This window comes from Crocodylus siamensis, chromosome 5 (assembly GCF_052110815.1).
Source record: "Crocodylus siamensis isolate JL-2025a chromosome 5, ASM5211081v1, whole genome shotgun sequence".
NCBI lineage: Eukaryota > Metazoa > Chordata > Crocodylia > Crocodylidae > Crocodylus > Crocodylus siamensis.
In genome coordinates this window covers 15,752,793-15,779,662 of record NC_143399.1, presented here as the reverse complement: position 1 = coordinate 15,779,662, position 26,870 = coordinate 15,752,793, and the positions used below count along the sequence as shown (strand labels likewise).

The following is a 26,870-nucleotide window of genomic DNA, read 5'->3' as shown; positions in this document are numbered from 1 at the left end:
ATTTCCCAGTTCTACACAAGGTAGATCATATGACTCTCACTTTATCACCCTTGGAGGCCATCTGAAGGACAAAGAAAAGAGATACACTCAAAACTAATGTTTTTGTATGGTGGGAAGCACTTGGCCCTGATCTTGTGATGAGCACAAGAGCAAAGAGACTAACTGAAATGTGAAACCATTCTACTCTCTTCCATCTTAGTTGGCTGTTTTACAGATTCTTTTAGCAAGAGTAGAGGTCCCTTGCACTACCTTCATTTTTGGCAAGGTTTCACCAAGTTCTGTTTGGACAGAATGCTGCATGTGTTATTTTGCAGAGCTACTATAGACAATGATTCCTATTTATGTGGCTTAATACACATAAATGCCCACTCCACCCATGCTTTTTTAAAAAAGATAAAAGACTTTATTGTGGATGGAAAGCTTGCATGCCTTAATCATGGATAATTATCATTACAACTCCCTCAGAAAAATGTTAAAGGCTTCTGCAAAGATTAGTTACAGCTTTGAATTAAACTGTACTGTAGGTAAAGTTCACTCTCTCTCTACATATGTAATTACAAATTAGCAATGGCTTAGGCCCCTGTACAAAAATAGAACTGGCTTCTAGAAGCATTGGTAATTACTTGTTGAAAAGAGGGGGGTTTTTTTGAGAGACAATTTGTCTTAAACTGTCCTTTTCAATTAAGAAATGTAAACTTATCTGATAGACACTTCATTTAAGTGAACTCATAATTCACATATTTGGAAGTAAGTTCCTAGAACAGCTGGTGCACACCCTCGTGGCGTTGTGCTATGCAGCAGGGCACTCGTAGAATGTGTTAATGTCAACAACGGTTTGGTATTTTGCTGAGTGATCTTTAAACAGGGATGGTCAACTCCTTAGGATGATTACAAATGAGAGCATCTAGACTGTAACTTCTCCCTAATTCTGCCCTGATCCTTGTTCTCCTGTGGGCTATACTTATACTTACCATGCAAAGTTTCATGGCTTCTGCTTTCTTCCAGTACATGCAATATCTGCATGATTATTTAATGTGTTAATTTGTGTCCTTTAAACTACTAGTGTACCAAGGCGGTATGCCGAGTGTCGTTCAGGTAAGTGTCACTCAGCCTGGAAGTGATTCCAAATGAAAGGGAGGGGTTTTTTTTGAAAAATCTAGTTAATCCTTCAGATATTTGATCTGACATCTCAGCTTTCTATTAGCCTGACTAATTTATTTTCCTAAATTTACATACCATTTAGATAGCTATTCAGGGTTCTAGATGCCCCAGTACAAAGAATACTGTAAAATCTGTTTCTGTGGGACCTCAGCTAAAGGTGAGCAGCATAAACGGAAGCAGTGATGTCTGCAGGAATGTGTTGACAGCCTGCAGCAACTACTAACTCAGTTGATCTCAGTTGGGTAGTAAGACAGGAACCAAATCAAGACAGGATCTGGTAATGATTTTTATAAATCTACTGAGTATTGTTGGACACTGTCAGCATTAGGAACAAGATGATGAATATACTCCAGGGGATGAAGACAGGAGAAAGAGATGCTCTCCCATTCTGGGCAGAAAGCCTCAAGTTGTCTGGAGGCACCTTGTCCCCCCCACTAACAGCTTTGCATTTCAGTAACGAGCACATATTTGTGTGTGATGTATTGAAAATGTTGGGACAGGGAAGTCATATACAGCACACTATGCTGATTGATTAATCATTTTTGTATTGCCTTCAGCAAAACTTTGTCGCTTAAATGAAGGTTCCATGGAACTTAGCCTGTCACCTAAGTGCTGCAAAATTGGAGTCCAGCTTGTGGTTAATGATACAGGACTCTACCCAACAATACATATATTTTAAAATTAAATATCTTAGAAGAGAAGATGGAGTTTTATCAAATTTTAAGAGACCAACCATTCCATTTGGGTCATAAAATTGATGGGAATTATCTATGTCGATGTACAGTTAGGAAATTACGTTGTCCTTATGAAAGAGGATATGGAGGGAAAACAGTAATGACAACCCGAGCACCCAGTAACTCTTGCTGAAGTAAAAATGGACCTCAGCTGGTGTAGAGGTTAATGTCAGAATAAGATGGTCACGTTAGCATGAACTATGATACTGAGCCATGGCTATTAGTGCAGTGGCCTTGATGATTTTAAGCATATCATATGAAACAATGATGGAGGACAGTGAAATAGTGTGTAAGGAAGTTTAATTTATGTAATCAAACCAGGCCAGCAAGAGACCACTTGGAAGTAATAGCCAAGAGTTATTGTTTAACCTATATTACTCTGAATCACTTACGCATTTCATGCTAGGAAATGTGTGAAACTGACACTAGCAAATTAATTTTGGGGCTTTGCTAAAATAAACTGGCACAGCTAGCTCAGGTTCAAGATTTTGCTCTTTTAATTATGTATTTTCAGTTTACAAGCAACATCAGAAGTATTACATTTTTGAAGACTATAACAGGCCAAGTTAAATTTCAGACATTCTTTGGAAATAGCAATTCTTATTCCTTAAAATAAGAGTTATGATCAACTTATCTGTGTTTCAGTATAAAACACTTTCTTTCCTGCTTTACATCAGATCCTGGGAAGTGCACTAAAACACACAGTGGTTTAGTTGCATGACATAATTCAATGAAAATAGTCAGTTCCTTTGCAATTTAGTGCTGGATTTTTACAGGTTTGGATTTAACTAATTGGTTTTCTTCTGGTTTCTACTATTTCTTGAGTCCCACAGTACAACAATATTAAAATACATCAAGAAAAATAAGAAGTGTAAGCAGGAAACAACAGACACAGATATTGGGAATAAATCCGGTAGCCTCTGTGGAGGATTCAGCATAGCACTCATTAAACTGAGGACACCCATCAGAGTTATTGAGATGAGAAACTGGAAGATAAAGAATGATATACTAGTTAACACTGATTTACATTACCAAACGAGTAAGTGATTATTCTCACTACTTAAGGTGCTTTGTATTCTTCATCTTCTATATATGGCTGACGTCTCAGAAAATATCATGTGCATCTGTACTGGCATCCTGTGCGCCATTTTCTAGGCTGATACAAAGACAGTCAAGCCAAGTACTTCCAAATAAAGCATCATAGGAGACTGTCTTTTTTCATTTCTATTTAATACAGGAATATTTTGGAACAGGGTCTTTCACTGTTAAATAGCTGCTTTACTACATGCTGGGATGCTGTAACCATGGCCCAGGACACAACTATGGTAGGCACAGCACAAATCCAATACAAAGACATGGTTTGTACTAGTTAGAAAAGAGAATTATGAAGAAAGTCCCCGTGCCAAAAAACCTCACCAGTCTAAGAGGTCCAACCGTACTTACTGGGAGAAAATGGAAAGAATCTAGGAGAGATGGGATTTTCTTCCTTCTATTTTCCTCTTCCTAAACTTGCTCTTTTATGAGCCTGTAGGCAAGATTTACATTTGAAGTTGGGGGAGCCTCACATACAGGAGTTCAGAGGCTATTACTAGCTTAACAGGGCAGATGAAATGAGAGAGGGTTCTCATGGAACTCCCATTAAGTAAATGTGTGCAAAGAAGAATCTAGTCCATAGCATACATATGATAAGGCCAGACTAATGTGAATGATTTCAAGCATAAAACTGAATTATAACAACTCCAAAAATACAGTAAGAACACTTACTTACCAGACTCTTAACAAACTTTGGGAATGGCTTTAACCAAGGAATGTATCCCCAAATGGAAAGGGAAAATGATTTCAGCTGCAGGTCTTCTGCTGAAGTCTTTTCAAATATTGAAAAAGAAGCTGTGCAAACTGTAAGAAAGGCTAATGTTGTCCCAGTGTAGGCCAATAAGAGGCCATCTTTCAACAGAAGTGGCAACATGCTGTTAAAAAAGAAGTACACCCAGAAGTAAGTTAGGCCTATAAGCCAATAAGACTGCATTTTGGGTAACCTTAAAAAGGTAAAAGGGGATACATTTAGGACTTACTTTGATCAAGGCAAGAACAATACTAGAGTAAGAGTCGATGATGCATGACTTACCTGAAAGTTGATACAAGTAAAAACCATGTAGCCATGAATGGGATTTCATTTATGATTAAGCAGACTGGTCTGAAATCGAGAGAGACAGGGTTGGCAAACCCTGCGATGGCAACACTTCTGCTAGCTATTTCAAACACGTTTCAGAATTTTACTTGCTTTAAACCAGACTGACCAGGAGAAATATTCTTTGCATAGGAGAACTCCCCACTAGCACTGTGCTAGCTCTGACTTTTGCACGTGCTACCACCCTCCCCCTCAGCACGGGGCAGGGCAGAATGCCACTCTGCCTACTGTCCACAGACAGCAGAATCCATGGAGGACTAATAGTGGCAGCCTGGCCCAAAGACCTAAAGTTAACATAACTGGCTCCCCTCCCAAAACTTTTTAAATCAAGGAAAAGCATGCAATTTCACACAAATGGGGGGAAAGGGAGGTGAGACACAGTATTTCTTATAAAAATGATTTACTTACAATGATACTAGAAGAACAGATTTTTCGTGTACTTGGAAGGAGAATAGGAAAAATGACAATGCACAACTAACCTTAAAAGAGTAAAGTAGACCAGGTATAAATACATGGAACTCAAATGCAAAGCACAGGGTTTTAATTTTTCCATTGGTCAAATGTATGTAAAGGCTGATAGCAGCATGAGAAATTTGATGTCATTAAAGATGTACCCAATTTGTATTAAACATGTTCAACTACAGTACAGCTTACATGTTTCAGTACAGGTGGAGCCACAAGTATATAAATATGCACCCATAACTAACTGGAGAGTCTGGCCCACAGTATTTAGAACATGTTTTATATCATTAAGCCTGAACCTTGCAAACTTTTGCACGTGCTTAATTTTATTCTTACAAATAATCCCAACAGAAATATTTGCAACATGGGCTGTACTAGGTTGTAACCATGCAATTGAAGATTAGTTGTATTATGCTGCATTAACTGTGTGTACCTAAGTAGTAACTAAATAGCAACATTCTTGTTACTGAGAAAAAAATACTGAATAAGAATTAAATTAGAAGACAATTCTTGGGAAGACTCAATGCTACCCCTCCTGCCCCCCAGGATGATGAATTCATAAGCAGTACTTATCTAAATAATCACTATTTTAAACAAAATCAATCCGCTGCTTACAAGGTTAGCAATATCTAAGTATGATGATTTGGGTTTCAGAGAAAACATTTTGCATTCCTATCATGGTAACACACCCAATTTATGTCCAATGATATTAGATTGCAGAGTAAAATAAGCAAACATTAAAAAAAAAAAAAAAAAAGAGTATCATTCCCTTTTCAAGCTACTGATGAGACTACAATGAGTATTGTGGGAATTTTTATTGAATTTGGCAGCCAGTGTATTAAGAAAAAAATATCATTTTGGAAACAAAACAAAAAAAGAAGTCAAGTCTCAAATCTATACAGAGCTTATTGTGCACAAAATCTTCCAAAGACTCTTCAGAGGAAAATAACAAAATACAGCATTAAATAAGGAAAACTGAAGCTAAGGGAAAGGACCTGAGATTTAAAGAGCACTAGTCAGGTCCTCTTAGAGGACTCTGATATTTAACTCTGCTAGCCATACGCTTTCTAAGCAGTCTCTTCAGCGGATACAAAGTGACATTTCACAGCACGCACAATTCCTCTACTCTGTGCACTGTGGCAATTTCAAGTAGATCTGTTGGTCATGCTCCAACACTATTGCAGAGTTAAAATAAGAAACAATTAAAAATATACACTTACCAGAGCAAATTTAAATCCTCTGAGAGAGGGCTGAAGAGTTAGTTTTATACAAGCAGGAAGTAGGCTCAGGAATGTGAAAGCGAAGCTAAAAGGATTCAAGAAAAAAAAATAAAAGGCCCATCCTTTAATATAAAAATTTCTCTTTTGGGATTTCAGATAAAATTTTCAAAAGCAACAAAGTGATTAAGAAACCCAAGTCCCATTTTCAATGTGTATTAAATTGCCAAGTACCACTGAAAACTAGAACAATTTCTGGACCTCACCAACATAAGCACTTTCAAAAAAGTACAAAGCTGGTCTTGAACTGTTTGCCTATTTGAAACCAATGCTGCCAAAAGCTCAAACATTTGAAGAAATGAGGAAAAAAAATGCACAAGGCTAATGTCTCCAGTTTAACTAATTCATTTCTTCAAATCATTAAAAAATCATTAACATTAATGTTAAATATTATAAGCTCAAACATGGGAAAAGTCTTTAATCCTTTTTGCATTACCTGGGAATAAAATACCCACTAGGAACATATAATATTTTGAAAACCAATGTGAACATGATAATCACTCATAATTCTTCTAAAGAGCTTGTGGGTGAGATTTCCACAAGCACCTCGCCAGTTTAAAAGTATAAGTCCCACTGGGTCCCAGTGAAAGCCACTGGGCCCCGTGCTCTTAAAATCCTGAAAATCCCCCACAATCTTATTAAATCGAGCCATTCAGCTCATTCTTACCTGAGTTTAAGCTGAGTCTGAGGTGAAAGAATGTTCTTTATCTTTATAAGGACACTTAGACTGCACCAAACGTTGGCTACTTTATCCTGAAAAGTTAATTAGTGAGTTGCATCCATTTTCATTTGAGGTTCAAACAATAAGAGGATTTTTTTATTACTTTACCAAAAATTCATAGGCACGCGTCATATGCTGAAAGAAAAATTTGGATCAGTCTAATCTTGGCTGAAAGAGACTGGATTAAAACGTGTATTAAAATAACTGAGAAATATTTTCTTAAAACACAAGAGGTCTTAAGTCTTAGCTCATAATGCTATGCACTTTATGAAAATAAAGCTCTGAAAACATCTGCTTTGGGAAATTTTTAGATTAAACGATAAGCACGTGAAACTTTTTCCAAATGTGAAGACAATCTATATCCTGTCACATTTTATTACATACCTGAGTGTATTTAGCTCTGCTTACTGGTTGCTAGCAATGACAGAGTTAACTACTAATAAATCAAGAAGTCTAAAGACATTAGCAGTTGTGCTAGGATCAATTTCAAAATTAAATTTGTAACCACAGCTATCATGCTCATGAAACTCATCCCTAAACAGCTGCTTCAATCACAGCTGTGTAGACATAACGGCAAGAAAGCTACTAGCACCAACAACTGAGCCATCTTCCTTGGATGCTTACTAGCAATACAGAATATGCTCTTCAAATTTGCTGAGGATTACAAGTGAACAGAGGGTTTGGCAGCACCAGCAAACACATAAGACGCCTACTTAATAGTCAATAAGATTTTACAACCATCAGCATTTGTTACTGCTTCTGTAAATGGGAACCAATTCAAAGAACCTGTTACACGCCCCTCAGTATAAACTTACTGTGCATTGCTTACGTGGACAATTTCTCATTTTATCTAGATTAGTATCCAAGTCAGTCACTCCCCTACTCAGCTCAGAAAATAGTTGGGCTAATATTAGACCAAAATCCTTGGACTCTTTCAGATGCATTGTTTGTTGACATTTACAGATTTTATTTTTAAACACAGCACTGGGTAAAAAGTGCACAGTGACCAAAGGCATTTTGGTTTGTACGTTTCTGTATCTCCCATGTTTCCCATGCTTGAGTTACTTTTTAACAAGCTGCTAGCATAGAAGAACTGAAAATAATCCAGTGGCTGCACCTAAACGAAATGCCTCAATTACTTTTTTCCAGAACAAACATACCGCAAGTTATGCCGTCATTTGCATCTAGTGAAGAACTGTTAGCCGAAACTACCTTTGTAAAACAAACCATTTATACTAATGACAGTCACTGAAACCCAGGTTGTATACTTTCGAAGTCCCAGGAAAGGCATGCATTAGTGAACTGGGGTTTTGTTCCTACTTCGGGGAAAGCTGGGTTCTGAATCTACTCTAAAGGTTAAAGCTGCAAGGTGGATTTTTTGGGGGAAAAAATTATGCAGAAAGCAGTTACTGTTAGATAAAGCCAGTCTTTGACTGTATCCAAAACACTGTCTGTAAATTAAAATTCCTTTTACTAGAGCTGAGTATTATGTTAACTAAAAGGAAGACACCAAAGGTGTTAAGTTAAAGGTTGCATATTCTGATGCTGCCAATTACTGTGGAATCTATTTCAATGGAAAAATGCATGACTTGAGTATGGATTTGATGATGGGATAAGTGTTGCCTACTCATATAATATCCTGGAAGATGCCAGCTGAGCAAGGGGTTAAATGTTGGATTAAATAACTGGCAAGAAATCACTGCCAAAGAAGCCAGCTCAGATTACTATGTCTGTGGTGTGTCTTCCACGTGAAATCCCCAAAGGTCATGATGAAGGTTTCTCAAGGGATCCAAGAATACAGAACATTTACAAAGAAAAATAAAATGCATGCATGCCTCAAACAAGCCTCGGTCAATGGGAAAGAGTCTTCGGAGTACTTGCAGGATTTGTTCCGCTTCTGTGCAGAATGGGAGCCAGCACATAGCAAAAGCAGCAACCACTGTAACTGCTATTTTAATTAACAGCACTAATCTGTAATAAAAATAGTTTAAATTAAAAATGTAAGGTAACAAAAATACAGCTGATACTATGAAAAAAATCACGTTCTTAGAGTTTAAAGCTTAAAGCAGATATTATAATATACAACTGAATGTACATGAAGTTACCAACAGTGACAAACTTGAGTAGAAATTGCTACCAATACCACCGAAAAAGCATGCTGGCATCTTAAGGTAAGTGATAAGAAATCCATTAGGAATAGAGTACATCTGCAGGCATTCATTTACCATATTTACTGAAATATACAATGAGGTTTTTTCTTTTCAGTCAGCATGGGAAAAAGCCCCTCGTCTTATACTCGCATACAGAAAAACCTCAAATCCAGTGTCTATCATTAAACAGCTGCCCAAAGCACCACGTACTCAGTCATGGAAACCAACTATGAAACTGACTGAACATAGCCCACACAGAGCCTGCCTGTAGATCGTACGGCCCATACTGGGCAAACATTGTTTTTTTTATTAATATATTTTGTGTTCCAAGTCAAATCAGCCCAATCAGTTCCAAAACAGATCAACTGAGCAGAACTCAATCGTTCCAAAAACCGTATTGATCGAGCAGGCAGAACTCAATCACTCCAAACACTAGGGGTGTGAGAAGTGGGCAGTATTCGATTCAGATTTGGCCCAAGTTGAGGGGCAGTGATTTGATTCACTGATTCGGATCACTGTCCCAATTTGATTTGGCCAAATCTGAAGAGTCAGTTCATATTCGGAGAATCAGCAATTCAGCCATAGACACAGCTTTATGTTTTTTCTACGTGCCTCGAGGTGCCAGGCGCAGCTTGTGAATGCCGGGATGCTGGGGCAGATGGAGCATCCCACAGGGGGTGGGGGGGCAGGTGGGAAGGGGGTGTCCCCTGAGCACTCAGCAGCGGACCCGGAAGTACTTCCGGTCAGTGGGGGAATTCCCCCCCACACCCCCCGTGCCCTCCCCAGTTCAGTAACCAGCCATGGCGGGGACCCTGGGTGCCCCCAGGCACCAGTCACCAAGCTGAGGGAAAGCGGGGGTCCCCCATGCTCCCATGAGATGCTCCACCAAACCTTCCCTGCAGCCACTATTTTCCCTGCTGCACCAGTGAGAGGGGGACAAATTCAAGGCAAATCTCCAACAATTAGATGGTATATCTGGAAAATTATATCAAAATTACACATTTTCCAGATATAGAATCTAATTACAGGGGCATCATCTTAAACTCAGGGTCAACTTAGATTTGAATAACTGTAGTATCTATGGGTCCAATTTTAGCCCATACTTCATACTGATGAGGGGGTAAAAAGAATTTAGTGCATTTTGCTAGAAACTGCATGCTTTTAGAACTCTAGTTAGGGTATCACTTAATCACTAAAAAAAAAAAAAAAAATGTTCTACAAGAAGCATAACGCTCATACTGATACATGTACCTTCCACCAGAGATTAGCAGAGAATGACTGACATGCAAATAAGACGAATCAAATTCCCAAGGCGAGGCTGCCTGTATGCATTCCTCAGCCGGTTTCTAGACACTGAGCTTTAACAATACTCACCCCTTTCCTGTTAGGCCTCTCTTGAAGCATTTTCCAAGTAGGTAGCAAAAGAAAGGCAAGGAATGGTAGAGCTCCATTTGTTTATAATTTATGGCCAAACAAAATGCCACTGACCCTAAAAGGTCCCAATTATTAGACAGGAAAAGTACACCCCAAAGAGCAAAGCCAAGGCTCACAGAGTTATATATGTTTTTAAGTTAAGGAAAAGATATGCGAGGGAGAGAATATACTGAATACCATCACAAGGTGACACTGAACTGATGCAACATGACTGAAGAGGCAGAATAAAAAGGAAACTGGAGTTTTAGCTTCTGTATTGCCCTGTCCTTTTAATAATCACCTGATGCCAATGAAGGAACAACACAATTAGTCATATTAGCAATGACGAGTGCAATCCTTAGTGGTATATTTTCAAAATCTGTTTTCTAATGTGCCTAGTTTTAGAGTATCAGGGTAATAAAGTTTCCACGTTTATCTTGGTTCCAGGAATTTGTCATGTTCCCTGTTCTAGGATACCCGTTACCACACCCTGGAGTAGTCCATTCCTGTACTTGCTTACTGATATCCATAGTAACTTACTTTCCAATACAAGCTGCAACCAAAAGGTATCACACATCTACCCAAAGAACTTGGCCAGTCTATGTCCTTAGACCACCAAAAAGCCTGCAACCAAAAAAGTGCACATACATGAACAAGACTTGGGTCAGAAGGCCAGTGACAAAGGTGCATACAATTTACACTAATTGGTACTTTTTGAAACAAATGGTGAATTTAAGTTATAGGTGAAATCTTGGGTTCTGTTTGTGTGTACAGTTTCAAATTTCTCCTGCAGATATTCATACCCAAACTCAATCTCACAAATAGTCACAGGAAAACACATAAAAAAAGAAATTATAACAAAGCAAATTTATTTAAAATCAAGAACAAATATCTGTGGAAAAATTAACATAATCACTCATTGGGCCCTACATTATACAAATGAGTTTTGTGGGTATGGATATTTGAAGATGGAGAAAATTGAAACTGTACACAAACAGAACCCAAGATTTCATCTATAACTTAAATTCACCTTTTGTTTCAAAAGTACCAATTCAAAGGTACCAATTATTGTAAATTAGCAGATTGGAGGCTATTAAAGGACAATAGTGGCAGAGTGCTCTGACTTAGTAATTTTGTATACGGAGTTGTGTATAGATATCTCACTGGGAAGTATGTGACTGCTAGAAAATTGTGCAAAACCATCTCCTTAGACAGTACATGCTAAACAATCACTTCCCATTATTGATAGTCAACTAGTGACAGCTAAAGCTGGAGAGAATGTCACATTTTACAACCTCGTTTGAAATTCTTCTCCACTTCCCCAGTTAGATCTAAGGCCATTAGTCTATAAAGTGCCACCCTATTCTGCTTTCTGCCACTCACAGGTGCACAGTTCAACCCCTCTTTTCATAGCCAAACAGCCTCAACATTTTCTAAGGTAAGACAGACTGGCACCAAGGTAGATTTGGGGTACAAAAAGGATATTCTATGTGGGCTGAATTTCCACCAATATCTGTCATTGGCCTCCAGTCCATTAAAGGGCTCCTATTTCCTTTCAACACTTATGTTGTGCTGAAAGGATTCCTCTGTTTTCATCAAACAACCACAAAGCTTCCTTAGTCCCAGTACAAAGGCTGTATATTAGGGAGAGATGTTTTGTAAACTGATTTTTTTCCATTTCGATACAAATGCAAGGATACTGAAAATGTCCGTGGTCAATAAGAATAAGACCTGGATAAAGCAATACACAAAGAGCAGTGGAGACCTAGAAAGAAGAAAAAGGGAGGAAGAGGGAGAATAAGAGTCTTTAAAATGCACATGAATGAGACGGTATGCTTTCTACCAGTTCACCCTGCTCCAGAGTTAAGAATACTCTTGATCTCTTTTTTACAATGCCTGGCCTGGGCAAGCACCCGCAGAGTCCTACATCTAGTGAACACTGGTTTTTTTGCACTTAATCCCACCTTCCCACCAATATCTTGGTGAGCAGGAAGGGGCAAAGTGACCTCCAATAAATAAAGAATTAAGTAGAAACCCATCCAGTTCACAGAAACGACTGTGCTCATCTCAGTCCTGAACATTTCTCTATAGATAGGCAGACTAGCGATACCTGAGGACCGTGAACATAAAGAACTGATGCCAACATCAATTTTGTGGCATATTTCAGTTCTGCCATGTAACAGAGTATACAGGACCCAGAGCAGTCCCCAGATTCCCTTATGTCAGAGCACAAATATTTTTTTTACTCCCTACATAATACCTCTGACAAGAAGCATTATGTTAGCACTTCATGGCTACTAACTAACATGGTTATTATTGAGGGTCATTAAAATAACTGCTGTAAAATAAGTTAGTATTTTCTAACTGTAGTCTTCAGTACAAGATATATTGATCATCTTCAACAGTACAGAATGCTACAGTGTTAAAGTTGCTCTGTAGCATTAATTATATTTATTTTTAGTCTTTTAACTTTCTATTCTGATTAAACAACAAAATATTTTATTCATACCTAGAAATACCAGAGGTTTATACTTGCCTTTTTTTTAGTTGATGTTTCTTTTAAATAACAACAGTACATGATAACAGCAGGTATGTAAACCAGCAAGTCAGCAATAAAAACTGAAAAACAGAAAGTTACTATAGATAAGAATCTTCCCAGACAAGTGTAGCACATCACCATCCACTTATACTGCCCATTGCCTTTTGTACACTGCCTCTATGTTGCCAGGATGCGACTTTGCTCCCTTTCCCCCATTTGGATCCAGCCCTGATTGCTTACATCTGGTGCCCTGTGCAACCCTTTAAGGCAACATGATTAAATCTTAAATGCACCTGTCAGCTGCTAGCGTACAAGACCTGCCTGTTGTTCAGCCCAGATAAAAAACACAAACTATGTAACCACACGCAACAGCGAGTGGGCTCATCTGCCCACAAAGTTTAACCTGTCGGTTTTATACATATTTCTTAGGGTGTAAACTTTAGCTGACTCAAAGTCAACTGGAAGAGTTACATGTCTTCTGAAATTTCCAGGCAGTTTCCACTAGACACACTATTCTTCGCTGTCTTAAACTGTTACATAGTGGTGGTGTGTGCAAGTATTCTGTTTTAAAGAAGACTGTCTTAGGAATCACATTGTGCATCTCTCATTGGTGAAGTGTTTGGAGAAGAAAAGAAATACATAAACATAAGATCTGACATGATCCAAAAATCTCTTCACTACGGGTAGTGTACATGAACAAGTTAGTTCCACTTTACGGGGCATGAAAACTGGGTCTACAGAATTTGATCTAGTTCAAGTTTCTCAGGCTACCATTTCTGATGCCCAAAAGCTGCTGCTTCCACGTGTTCAGCTGTTTAGGCTCCTGGCACAGCCTCAATCAATAAAGGAGCATGCTCTAGTTCCTCACATGCCGAGATGAGAAAAGGCATTCTCAGTTCTCAAAGGAAGTCAACTACAACTAAACCCTGTCAAGTTGCTCTAAAGGCCCTGGGATTTTGAAGGCAGATAAAAGGAGAGTGAAGCAGGTCAGGATTTGTAACATAAGCCTATGCTTCACCATGGCATTATTAATTCATAGAAGAAGAACTGAGAGACTAAAAGAACAGCAAGATTTCCTCTGCTCTGCCCACAGTAAATAACTTTAAGAGGAGACAATAAGACGGAGAGACAAAATCTGCCTGCCTGATGTTGGATAAAACCTGCTTGTGCTTAAGCTACTGAAGAAATTCTTCTGTCATGCTCTTGTGTGGTTGCCTACTTACAACCAGGCCAGTACTTCTCAACATTTTTAGCCTAGAGATACCCCTTGGAAAATGCCAGCTCTTGGCTTTCACTTGTTTTGTGACTGGAGGAAAAGAGCAATTCTTCTGTTGCAAAAAAGTCAGAAAGACCAAAATAGGTCATAATGTGTTTGACTTTATGGATTCCTATTTGAAATCTCTAGATTGATCTTGTGAATCATGTAGGTGTTTGCATGCCTAGGAGTGCTAATACTGCACATCACTCTGACAAGGATGTCACAGCACTCCAGGGCACCATGGCACCCTGGCTGCAAGTCACTGAACTAAACTAAAGGTGCCAAGCTTGTTTTCTAAAACATGTAATTCTTCCAAAGTAAAAAGGAGAACTTTGCCTTGTTCTATTGCATAATTAGCCCATGAGAAACAGCAACAAGCATTAAAACACTCCTCTTAATTTAATCCGTTTTGAAGTACTATCTTGCATGTATTGGTGGTACCACCTATCCATTTATTCGTGCACACAAAAGTGGGAAGGAGAACTATTTTTGGAAGAAACACTAAGGAAATATTACTGTATTACTACGACAGTGATATTACAGCCATAACAGTACTCTACCAATATGCCATTAACATGCTTAGGAAAAACTAAGCCTCAGTTTTTCTCCTGTAATCTGGGCAAACCAAGGTGTGAATTTACTGAGAAGGCTGCTCTGCACTTACTTATGTAACCACATTTACCGTGGGGTAAGATAGTATAAAATGGCAGTTACCATGGGGTAGCTGGCCCATGCCATGTTCATACATTAGCACACCTTGCATACCCTTATCCTTAATCGCATTCACCCCTTAAATATTTTTGTTTTGCTAACCTGCAGCCCTGCCTAAGGTTGGAAATATTTCAGAAGTGGTTCAATTATCTAACCTTTCCTTATCTTGAAATAAGAAATTGAAAAGTGCTCCAATATCTTGTGCGAGTGTCTACCTTTCCAAGGAGAGAAAGTAGTACAAGGCAAGGTCTTCAAATGAAAGAAAGTATAAGTAAGCAAACACACACACACACACACACACACACACACACACACACACACACACACACACACACACACACACACACTCCAGACAAAACCACAACAACTCATGTCATTTAAGTGATTACTATACATTTCCAGCACTTGAAATTCCAAACTCTGTAGTCTAAAAGTAAAACGTCACTAGTACTTCAGGGTGACCAAAATGAGACAACTTGAATGGGCTTAATATTTAGCGTGCTCACCTCAGATCTGACCCTTTAAGTTGTCTAAACTTGGTACTGAAAAAGAAACTGAAACATTCCAAATGAACTGGTCCTCTCTGAACCCATACTTGGGAACTACAATACTTTTCAGTCTAGAACCATGTAAATAGTCTGATGAACAAAATGGGACTATTCACATGCTTGGAGTATCCTTCCAGCCTCAGTTTCCCCTGTGCAAAATAAAGTTTATTTTGTGGCTGCCTACAACCTTATCAGGGGCCAGCAGCAGGGACTCAGGGAAAGTCCGGTCACCAGGGCCCCCCTTGAAAGTCTGGGTCACCAGGAACAACGGCCACAAGCTGAGGGAGGAGAGGTTTAGGTTGGATATTAGGAAGAGCTCCTTCACAGTAAGGGTGGCCAGAGCCTGGAATAGACTTCCTAGAGAAGTGGTGCTCTCACCTTCCCTGGAGATCTTCAAGAGGAGACTGGATAGGGACCTGGCTGGGGTCTTATGACCCCTGCCACCCCCAGTGCTCCTTCCTGCCCATGGCAGGGAGGTCAGACTCAATGATCTGTCTAGGTCCCTCCCAATTCATTGACTCTGTGATTCTACCTAAGAGGACTTTTGCAATCTTTGATTTCTCCTCAGCCTAAAGAAGGGTGTGTGCACCTGAAAGCTTGCAAAGAAAGAAAAATATTTTTTGCTATTTGTTAGTTGGTCTAATAAAAGGTATCATCTGTGAACTAAGAGTTTTAGAGTTTTGTATTTCTCTGTCTCAGGCCAACACGGCTACCAAACAGATCTCTGGAGTGTCCCTTGGCACCTGCCAATGTGCCCCTTCATGCTCAGCTTCTGATAGAGCCCCAGGGGTTACAATTTTTTGTTCCTTAACAGGCAATTTTTTTAAAAGTATATGCTCAAAAATTTAACATAAAAGTATAAATACCAACAGTCAACATTCAATTGTATTGAATTTTGTAATCCTGATGCATTAGTTTAATAGCTATTGTTAAGAGAATGTTTATCAGCTTTCTTAGTTTGTACATCAATGTTTTGTCAAGCGTGTTGATTTGAACATTAATAAAGACCATTTCAAGGGTAATTTAGTCCTAGTGATTTTGTTAAAAATCCAATCAATTTCTTGAGACCAGATTGAAAGGTTTGCGGGCAACACAAGAGGTATTATCGATGAGTATCTCATTCTGCCGGTATAATCAGCATAATAAGGAAACTCACTATGCACAAGACATCTCACAAGACTCTCTGCTTAACATAAAGGAAAAAAACAAGCCCATAGTTAAAAAAATAAATAAATAAAAAATAATAATAGTATTGAGTAGGGCTGACAAACGGTTAAAAAATGTGATCACAATTAATTGTGAGATTAAAAAAGTAGTCACAATGAATTGCAATTTTAAGCGCACAATTAAACAATAGTCAGTAACCCCCCACCCAACAGCCTGGAACCCATGCACCCTACACCTCCTCCCCACCACCACCACCACCAGCTTCCTCCTCACCACCACCAACAGCCCCAGCCCTGACCCCAGCCGCCGCAGACTCGCTCTGGTCGAAGCAGACGGGGCCCACACCTGCTCCAGACTCACCTGCCCATGCTGAGCGGTGTCCGTGGGCAGGCATGAGCTGCTGCTCAGCATGAAGGAAAAGTAGCTCCTCCCCCTCACCGTGGCAGGCCCTTCCTGCAGCTTCCCAGAGCCTGTGCCCGGGCTACCCTACAGCTCCTCTGCACTGCCCCTGCTGCCCCACTGGGCAGCCCGAAAGTGGCAGCGATGACAGCAGAGGGGAGCCGCAGGGCAGCCCGGATGCAGGCACTGGGTGGCTGCAGCAAGAAGGCCCCAGCAGCAGCGAGGGGGAGGGGCTGCTTTTCCTCCATGCCAAGTACCAGCTTCTGCCTGGCCACTGCTGCCACTGCCCAGCACGGGCAGATGCATCTGGAGCAGGCGTGGGGTGGGCTGGGGTTGGGGCTGTGTGCACGGGTTCTGGCTGGTCCAGAGCTGCCCACTCCACGGGTCAAAATGAGGTTGGTGATTAATGCTTTAATTTGCTTTTGTATTAATCACACAAGTCACCAGTTCCCAAACTTTGACAGACTGCACCCCACCAATTTAAAATGATACAACCTTAAGTACCACAAGCAAATGTTTTGGCTCAACCTTAAGCACCAGCAGCAAATTTCTGCCATATAATATAATACATTTTTGTCATGTAATTTTAATAAATCTGTTAACGCGTACCACTGACAGGTTGTCCGCGTACCACTGACAGTAGGCATACCACAGATTGGAAACTGCTGGCGTAAGTTAACTGCGATTAATTGACAGTCCTAATACTGAGATTATTTAGGTGCCTTGTGGCTGCTCACACACTACTGCTCACAGTATGGCCACTGGTTAGAAGTCACTAGCCACATCATCAGCTGTTGTGATACATCAATGAGAAGAAATTAAAAGTATTTACAATTATTTCCCCATACTCATTCGACCTTTTCATTATAGGGGCAGTTCAAAGCTCTGATATGATCACAGAAGTGACTTATGAAAATTATATTTTAATGAGACTGTTACAACATCTAGTTTTTACATGCTTTTTGAATTTCAAAGACTTGTGAATATTCTGAAGAAAGGACATTTCTTAAAAATACCAGCTGCATCAACTCTTCAAATAAGGTACAAAAATTCACAAACAGATGTCCCCAAGATACCTACAATAAAGTCTCTACAGACTCAATATTTCCAAGACAAAAACAGTGAAACTGAAACACACCCTCCCCCTCAAACTTCAGGCATCTTTACTTATCAGAAAAATGCAGACACGTCATTAGGCCATTATAAAAATCCATTCCAGGTAACCTTTAAAACCTAGGTTTTGGCCCCAAACTACCAAAAAAGCATCAGTTTAAAACCGTCTCCAAACTAATACAATTTGAAAAATGCTACCTTCGATGTAATGTTAACTGCTACTTCCACAACTGAAGGTAGAAAGAAGATGACACAGGGAGGTCTGATTAACACTATCACAGACCTGCAATACCACTACAATTAGTCAATTCTGGAGCACAAATTGGTACCAAAAAAAAAAAAAAAAAAAGAGAGAGGCTATATTAAATTAAATGTATTAAATTAGTAAGCCAGACAAATTTAGAAAAAACATATTTCTTAAAATGATCTTATACCTGTTGCACGCATAAATAACTTATGTGGCTGACTCTCATACCCACGGGATGTGTGGAGAGCAATCCAATCAGGATTTATTAAATTTGCACTGCAAAACAAAGCATAGACACATCAAAATGTAGACAGTTCGAGTTTCCCTTTTCATTCTGTTCAGCAATAGACATGCACAGAGGTATATTCAAAGAATTAAGATGAATGAGGCAAAATTTTTCAAGAAGCAATAGTGACCAGTGAAAGGTTCTCCTTGCCACTAGACTGACTTATTCTACAGAATTTAGCTGCTAGTCAGAAATAAAGAAAATTGAAAATAATTCTCATAGACTGATAAAAAAAGCTGATAAAAATTGATTCTGTTCTTACACTGTTGCTTCAAACTAGTACCAGTGGCACTGTAAAAAAAAGAAATGAAAATAATCACAAGGTAGTTTTCATTTCTATGAGTCAAACAGAAGTTGGGCACTATGCAGACAAGTGTCCCTCCAAGGCTGTGCCGATGTACCTTAGCTTGCACCCTTCTTATTCCAGAAGTCTGTCTTCATGTTTATGAAAACTGTTTCAATACTGGTTAAGACCCAACCAGAAAAAGCATTCCACATTATACATATACAGAGGGTCTGCTAGAATCCCCCTTGGACTCTCAGTATAAGATTAATTTTCCATTTGTTATAAACATGCCTGGCATACTTTTTTCTAAATATCACTGATCCAATATGACTTAATTAAGAATCAATAACTATGATCCACAGCTTAAGCTAAAACTGAAGGAACTAGAATATGGGAGTATCCCTTAGAAAGAAAACTTCCCAAAAATGTCAAAGTAGAAAACAAAGCAGGATCAGGCTCGGAGTGAGGAAGATGAAATTATAATGGTTTTATTGTTTTACAATCTGTGATATATCCCAAACAATTAAGTCTCAACCATTTGTTCCTTTCCTCTTGGGAGTAAAGAATCGATTTGGTTTCTTGTACAATAGCAAATATTTCAATGTTTTAAATAAAATATTTGTTTTATTATTTTGTTTTAGAATTATTTTTAGAAAAATTAACTTACACATAAGCACACAAGAGACTGTGATAAGCAGTAAGAGGTGGATAATCAAGGCCCCAGTACTGTAGATTATTGTCACTGGTATTGAAGTACCTGGGGGAAGAAAAGGAAAGCTGATAATAGATCTGATAATGGCATTTATATAGACATTGTACCTTCTTTTCAGCTGGAAGGAAAGTTTGCACATTAAATCTAACAAGTCTATCAACAAACTCAGCTATTAAAAGGAACCAAGTATTGTTCACTGGAATTGTTTTGTATTTTATAGATATAACTGCAAACACTAAAACAGAGCCATCAAACGAGTCTGCAGACACTGGCTGGCATCTGCAGCAGGGAAGACAAGGCACAGCTGCTGGAGATGCTGCTCAAGCAAAATTCCATGACACCCAACTTAGATTATTTATCTGAATAAAATGCCTGTATGTTGAACCAAGTTTGAGTGATCCAAAAGCCACTGGGACAGAGAAGACATGCAAAATTGGCTCCCCAACGCATGTCACAGCCCACAGATCTTGATTTGGTAGGCTCATTTCACCCTTGCAGTTGTGCACTAGATTTTTCAGATCTGGGAATTATTCCAAACAGTAATTCTGCCTAATGTTAAAAAGGGAACATGAACTTAGCATGGCTATAAAAGCAGTTTTTACAACATGTTGATTTGACTTCATCTATAGGAACACTTCTTTTACATTATGTTCCCCCACCTCCCTTCTTCAGATTTAGGTAGTCCAATTGCAGCTTTTACATGGCTCTTCAGCTACCCTGTCGAATTCCTGTTGGAAGCCATACTAACCCACCTACTGCATGAAGATAGCTAAAGACTCCTTGCATGTGCTTTGTGAACCTCCTGAGGTCACTTACTACACATTGGTCAAGTTTACTTTTTTCTGTCATGACTTACAAATACCTTTAAGAAGCTCAACACTTGCAGAGTGAAGACGAGCAAAATGTCTGCAGATGGGTAGCCATAGAGCTAATTCAAGTATTAAACAGAAGCTATAAATGCATAATGCTGTATGTAGTTTCTTCAACTAAATCTCTTTTCAGAGATACATCTCTACTAATTCATATTACTTAAACCTCAGAAAAATAATCAGGTGCACGTGAGCTAGGTAAGAGAAATTCACCTGTTCACAGCCCAGCCTAATTCTCCTGCTACCTTTATTTTGCAGTGTCAGTTTGTCATCACAGTGCTATTGTGGAAGAAAAACGTAATTCCTCCAACCTTGGGCGGTGAAACAAGAACGAAGGGAACAGGCTTTTGTTTACACACAACCATCCCAGTGAAGAATTCTCCTCTCAGATGCTTAAGCTGGATACAGGGTACAATTATTGATGCACTAAGAACAGGACCTCAACAGAAAAAAGCAGAAGTTGTCACGTAAAAATGGACAGGAATGATTGAGTCATGAAGCTGCTGGTTAAGTCCAAGAGTAAACACATTCTTTCATCACCAGGGACAGGAACAGCAAATTCGTTTTGGTAAAATATACCAAAAAGGTAAAATGTACCAAGGTTTGAAATCTGAACCTTGCTCCTGATAATTTAGGCTATACCATGTACCATTATCAAAGGGTTGACATGCTGTCCCTATTCCAGAGAGTCAAAGTTTGGAAGGGGCCACATGGGGAAGCTATGCCACTGGGAAACAATCCACCAAGAGGGTAGCAGGTAGAAACACAGGCACATCCATATACAGACACGCCAGAATATTACATGTTGCAGTGTTTTTTCAAACTGTGGTCTCACAAAACCCTGCAGCAGGTCATCGGGGTTCCTCAAGGAAACGAGATAATGGTGGAGCAGGCTGGGAGGGCCACAGCTCACATGGCCCACAGAACCAAGGCCAGAGGCTCTGTGGCAGAAGTGATATGAAAGGGTTCCTTGTGACTTTAGGAAGTTTGAAAACTACTAGGAGAGGAAAGCTGCTCAGAAAAAAAAACAAAAAAAACCCCGAACAGCTACTCTACCCTAAGCACAACTGGGTAATTCTACCAGTATGCAGACAAAGCAAGGAACTTAAGGGCACCTAAACAACAGATATAACTGAGTTGTCAAAGTACTCCTAAATAGCTGACATGAGGTCATGAGCCTGGATCAGATATGTCAGCAATACCACTTCACCGAGCTCTACCTAAGAAAGTAACCTCTGGAGGACAATGTGCAAGAAAGAGTACAAAGGGAAAGGATTTTCCTGCCTATAATTCTGCTGTGTCTATATTTCTGTGGAGGGCTGGCAGCAGTTAGAGTTTAGCCATACATTCCAAATGAAAGGAAGAAGGTTTTATTCAAGGAAAATAAAAGTTACAAAAATAAGACATCAGACCCTTTAAATCTCACAGTGAAACAGATTGACTAGTCTTTTATAATTGCCAAGGGGCAAGTTCTTGGCTTTTCCAGTCTATCCACTCAAATGCAGCCAATTTTTGACATTTATTACAGTAAATGATATTTCTTGAATTCCTTATGAGCTGCCTGAAGTATCTTATGAACAATTGATGATAAATCATATTTCTTTAAGCTGCATCTCTGCTTCTTATCCTACCACTCAAGATTGCTCATGCCAAGGCAGTTCAGCTCCTTCATATGGATTTTAATATTCTGCAATTTCTTAGTAAGCTTCCCAGTTACTTAATGTATTTTATTCTTATCCTTCCCTAAACTTGCAGTTTCAAAGGAAAAACAGTGCATATATCTGCTGATACTTAGCAAAAAAGCTGTCAATCTGTAATTAGCAGTATAAGAAGAAAGGATGCTATTAAGGTGGCTTTTGATAAATATGCATGGGATCTAGAAAAGGACAGGAAAGAGAGACAGATTTAAATTCTAGCCTCTGGCTCAGAGAAACCTCATGCAAGGTAACTAAGTACAAATCATATTGGAGTTTACGGCAGCAATTTTTTTAATATACTTTGCTTCTGATCAAAAGGAACAAACATGGAACATACAGCAAAAGTATATACCTGCCTAATATTCAATTAGCATTCAGGGTATAAAAGACTAAGAGATATTTTAGGAGTACTCAAAGTTTTAGAGAATGTCTCTGTAAATAGCTAATTACACCTACATAATATTTCATTTGCTGCTCCACAAACAACTCTTATAAAGAACAAGCTTTATTATGTGTTACTGATATTGCTCAGTCTCTTACTTTTGTATTTTAACAATGTTTCTTATATGCTGGACATTTCTACCATAACTATAGGCGGGAGAAAATATTATTTGGGGGAGCTGACCCCCGTCCTTCCCTCCTACAGGGCTGTTGGGGGGTTGGCACACTCCAGTGTTGTATGCAGCAGCAGTGGAGCACAAGGTGGGGGCACTGGGTACAGCAGTGCAGTGGCAGGGCATGGTGGTGGTACCACGGTGCTGCTGCTGTTGCCAGCCACCACAAAATTAGTCGGGCAGGGTGAGGGGAGGAAGGCAGGAGGCTGCTACGGCCTGTTAGTCCTGGCCTCCCACTGCCTATGACCACGGCCATAATTAACTATTGCATGCATTGCCCCAAGGAGGACTATACAACGGCCCATACTTGCAGGGAACAAATTAGAAAGGCTAAAGTGGCGACTGAACTTAGATTAGCAATGGGAATCAAGGACAACTTTAGGTAGGTCCTTCTTTAGGTATGTAGGAGAAAAACAAATGGGAGTGTGGGGCCACTGCTCAACAACTCAAGTTACCGGCACTCAAGAGAAAACTGAACTCCTGAATGACTACTTTGCTTCAGTATTTCACTGGGTCAAGGGGAAAATCATGGCAGATAGAGTACAGAATGAGAAGGGCAGAAATGACTGCCTCCCTACTACTGCCATAGAACTGTTGTACAATCAGTTAAAGAAAGTATAATTCAGCAAGACTGGATGAACTCCATCTGAGAGTGCTGAAGGACCTGGTCAAAGTCATCATGGAGCCCCTGGCAAAACTCTTCCAAAACTCATGGCGCTCAGAGTGGTCCCTGAGGACTGAAGAGGGCCAATGTTGTGCTCATCTTCAAGAAGGAGAAGAGGCAGAACCCAGGTAACTATAGGCCAATTAGCCTACCTTCTATCCCAGGGAAAATCCTGGAAAAATTCATTAAGGAGCCTATCCATCTGTGATAGGCTTGCAGAAGGTAGGATTCTGAACAACAGCCAGCAGTACTTGGTTGCAGGCAGGTCTCATCTTACCAACCTCATCTCCTTTTATGATCAGGTAACTCACCACCTGGATGAGAGAGAAGTAGCTGATGTATACCTTGACTTCCAAAAGTCCTTTGGTCTGGCATCCCATGATGTTCTCATGAGAAAATTGGAGGATTGTGGGCTTAACTGTGAGACAGTTAGGCGGGTAGGAAGCTGGCTGCAGGATAGGACCCAGAGCATCCCAATGAACAGATCTATGTTGTTCTGGTGAAAAGCAGGCAGCAGTGTCCCACAGGGGTCGGTGCTTGGTCCAGTGCTTTTCAACATGTTTATCAATGATTTGGGTGTGGGGGTGAAGAGCTCACTGGCCAAGTTTGCGGCTGACACTAAGTTATGGGGAAACATGGTCATGCTTGAAGATAGGCTACAGATACAGGCAGATCTAGACAGGCTGGCAAATTGGTCAATTTGGAACCAAATGAAGTTCAACACTGAGAAACGTAAAATGCTCCACCTGGGGACAAACAACCCCATACACACCTACAGGCATGGTGGCGCCAAACTGACCAGCACCATAAAAGAAAGGGATTTGGAGGTAATAACAGACCATAGCATGAATATGAGCCGGCAGTACAACGCTGTTGCCAGCAGGGCAAATAATACTCTTGGATGTATCAATTGGTGCATGTCCACCAAAACCAAGGAAGTGATTCTTCTGCTCTGCTCAGCATTGGTGAGACCCCAACTGGAGTACTGCATCCAGTTCTGGGCGCTGTACTTCAACAAGGACGTGGTAAAGCTTGAGAAAGTCCAGAGGAGGGCCACCGGTATGATCAGCCTTTCCTCATATGGCTTGTGTGCAAGTCTCTGAAGGACCTGGGACTCTTCAGCCTGAAAAAGAAGGCTGAGAGGGGACTTGGTAGCATCTTACTGCTACATCGGGGGGTACATCAAGGGCCTGGTGAACAACTGTTCACCAGGGCACCCTTGGGGAAAACGAGGAGGAATGGCCACAGACTCCTGGAAGACCATTTCAGGCTCAACGTTAGGAAAAACTTCTTCACAGTATCCAGACTGTAGAACAAGCTCCCTCCAGAGGTGGTGCCATCGCCTACCCTGAAAACCTTTAAAAGGAGACTGGATGGTCACCTTGCTGGGGTCACCTGACCCCAGCTGTCTTTCCTGCCTGGTGAAGGGGGCTGGACCCAATGATCTTCTGAGGTCCCTTCCAGCCTTACAATCTATGAATCCGATGAAATGCTAATCTCCAGAGCATTCAAGGGAAATGTTGAGAAAAGACCAAGTTTTTTTGTAAGATTCTGGTATGTGCCTCAAGAATAAATGTGTAGTTTTTAGCACCTTTTTAATGGTGTAAATAAAATATACTTTGAGTTTCAGATAGTTTCAGAAAGAGTATGCATCTGGCTTATTACCACATGTGGTGATACGTTTCAGAATAATTCTCCTTAAGAATTATTAGTATTACACAAAACAGAATGTTGCTGGAGTGTATGGCAAAAGAAAGATGTTTTACATGCATTCAGTTTTGTGAGTTCAGGAGATTATCATTTCATTGGATACATGCAATAGTTAATTATAATAGAAATGTCCAACATGTAAGAAACATTGTTAAAATATAAAAGTAAGAGACTGAGCAATTTTGATAATGACAGGAAAACAAGACTATACATGATCCCTAACAAGGAAGTTTGTAATAATTGTTTCCTGATTCTTTCCAAGCTCTTCCAAGACAAAGCAGGCGCAGTATATTTAAAGTACTGATTACTTGGACTATTTTGTTGCATGAAGTATCATTTAAGATTTCATAGACATTAGGGCTGGAAGGGACCTCGGGAGATCATCGAGTCCAGCCCCCTGCCCAAAGGGCAGGAAGTCAGCTGGGGTCATAGGACAAATTAAGCAGCAATGCATTTATTAAATAAAGACAATGACACTTGAGTCTAGGAAGAGGGAGAGGTCACGTTACTGAAAAAGTGCACTTAGCATAATTCAAAGGATGGTAAAAGAGGTTTGACAGAGATTTTCATTCTTACTTTTACATACATTAAAATCACATTTTTTCTTACACATTTGTAACCAAAAATTTAATAGCCATACATACCACTGCTTGATCGGTATATTGTAAGTAACTTCTTGCCAGTGTCTCTGAGCTTCATAGTCTCCATACATAGGTGGTTTTCCTGCACCTAAGAAAGTAACACATGGTAAAAAGTGCTAATGAATTTATTGTTGTTTCTCTCACACTGCTTTTTCTCCGTAAATGTAACTGGAAATTAATATATCTTCCTTGTTCTGTGTCTGACTATTATCGTTACTTGACACTGGGCTAGAATGCATAGCAAATCTTTTTCTATAAAAAATACATACGTAATATAGAACAAGTATTATTTTAGTGGTCTGAAATGTGTCTGTGATAAGTACGTATCAATGCATTCAATTTTCCTGAAATCGATACAGTAGCCTGATCATTCCCTAAAAATCACTGGTAATGTTATCAATGTAGCATAAAAAATGTTGCATTTTTTCAAAAATAAGACCATGTAGATAACTGCATTCCTATACTCGTTTTGTGTAAATATGCATCACTGCATTTGCTGATATAAAACAGTCATGACTTGTTTTCCCCTACATTTTAATAGAAAGGTACCCTTAGAAGCAGTTTTCTTATTTGTAATATACAAAGTAGTCTCTTTCTATTTAAATAGGTAGACCCATAGCTGGAGCAGGCTTACAGAAAGAATTCAGTTTTGTATGAGCTATAAAGCTATTTAAACGCAAAGTAACCACTTTGGGTTACCAGAATTGTTTTTTTCCCCCCACAACTTGCATCTGAGTGATTGTAACACAGTAGTTCTCTCCCACCCATGCCAAAGGATACTTTTGGCATGCATGACACACACACCTCCCTGAGGAAGCTAATCCCTATTTGCTATGGGGAGTGGGAAGAGGAGGAGAACTTTGTCAATATAAACTCTTCATAGCTGTGTTCATAAACAAGCTCCTCAGTGTAATTTTAAGTGTGGCAAGAGCAACACATTAAGCAGTAATGGTACACAGATAATTCATTTCCTTTACCTTGTGATTACCTATTGAGAACAGAAACCAGGCAGACAGTTACTTCTATTGAAATATTGATGCTAACCTCATGGAGATTAAAGAGTTTCTTTTAAATATAGGAAAGCCATCTATACCTCTTTCACATGATCTATGTTTGTGGGATACACACAAATACAGATATGTGTGACTTGTTTCTCGACAGAACAGAGAATAGATTTCTACTCTAGTCAGACAGAAGGTTCCTAACAGGTGCAGATATTTGGGAGTCACGCCCTCATCAATGCCCACCCTAGGAGAGAGAAATCTATTAGTACAGGTTTTCTATAAAGAATGGTCAGGTCCAG

The 26,870-nt window shown here is 39.6% G+C and overlaps 1 protein-coding gene and 1 long non-coding RNA gene across 2 annotated transcripts in view; one reads left to right on the top strand and one right to left on the bottom strand.

Annotated features, from left to right (window-relative positions):
* Positions 1-96: 96 nt before the first annotated feature.
* The window catches only part of ALG6 (ALG6 alpha-1,3-glucosyltransferase), a 34,813-nt gene continuing 8,039 nt past the window's right edge, over positions 97-26,870 (bottom strand). The window contains exons 4-16 of the mRNA XM_090048634.1: positions 25,571-25,655; positions 19,328-19,417; positions 18,276-18,364; positions 12,643-12,725; positions 11,807-11,871; positions 10,068-10,253; positions 8,379-8,514; positions 6,490-6,575; positions 5,766-5,850; positions 4,492-4,562; positions 4,021-4,089; positions 3,664-3,862; positions 97-2,881 (exon numbers count right to left, since the gene is read on the bottom strand). Coding sequence (XP_089904760.1) covers positions 2,684-2,881; positions 3,664-3,862; positions 4,021-4,089; positions 4,492-4,562; positions 5,766-5,850; positions 6,490-6,575; positions 8,379-8,514; positions 10,068-10,253; positions 11,807-11,871; positions 12,643-12,725; positions 18,276-18,364; positions 19,328-19,417; positions 25,571-25,655 — 1,442 coding nt within the window. The 3' untranslated portion in view covers positions 97-2,683. The remainder of the gene's footprint in view (positions 2,882-3,663; positions 3,863-4,020; positions 4,090-4,491; positions 4,563-5,765; positions 5,851-6,489; positions 6,576-8,378; positions 8,515-10,067; positions 10,254-11,806; positions 11,872-12,642; positions 12,726-18,275; positions 18,365-19,327; positions 19,418-25,570; positions 25,656-26,870) is intronic.
* Positions 2,802-25,574, top strand: LOC149863537 (uncharacterized). The gene is made up of 3 exons (XR_016442536.1): positions 2,802-2,934; positions 19,593-19,847; positions 20,500-25,574. It is a non-coding gene; the product is annotated as an uncharacterized LOC149863537 (long non-coding RNA).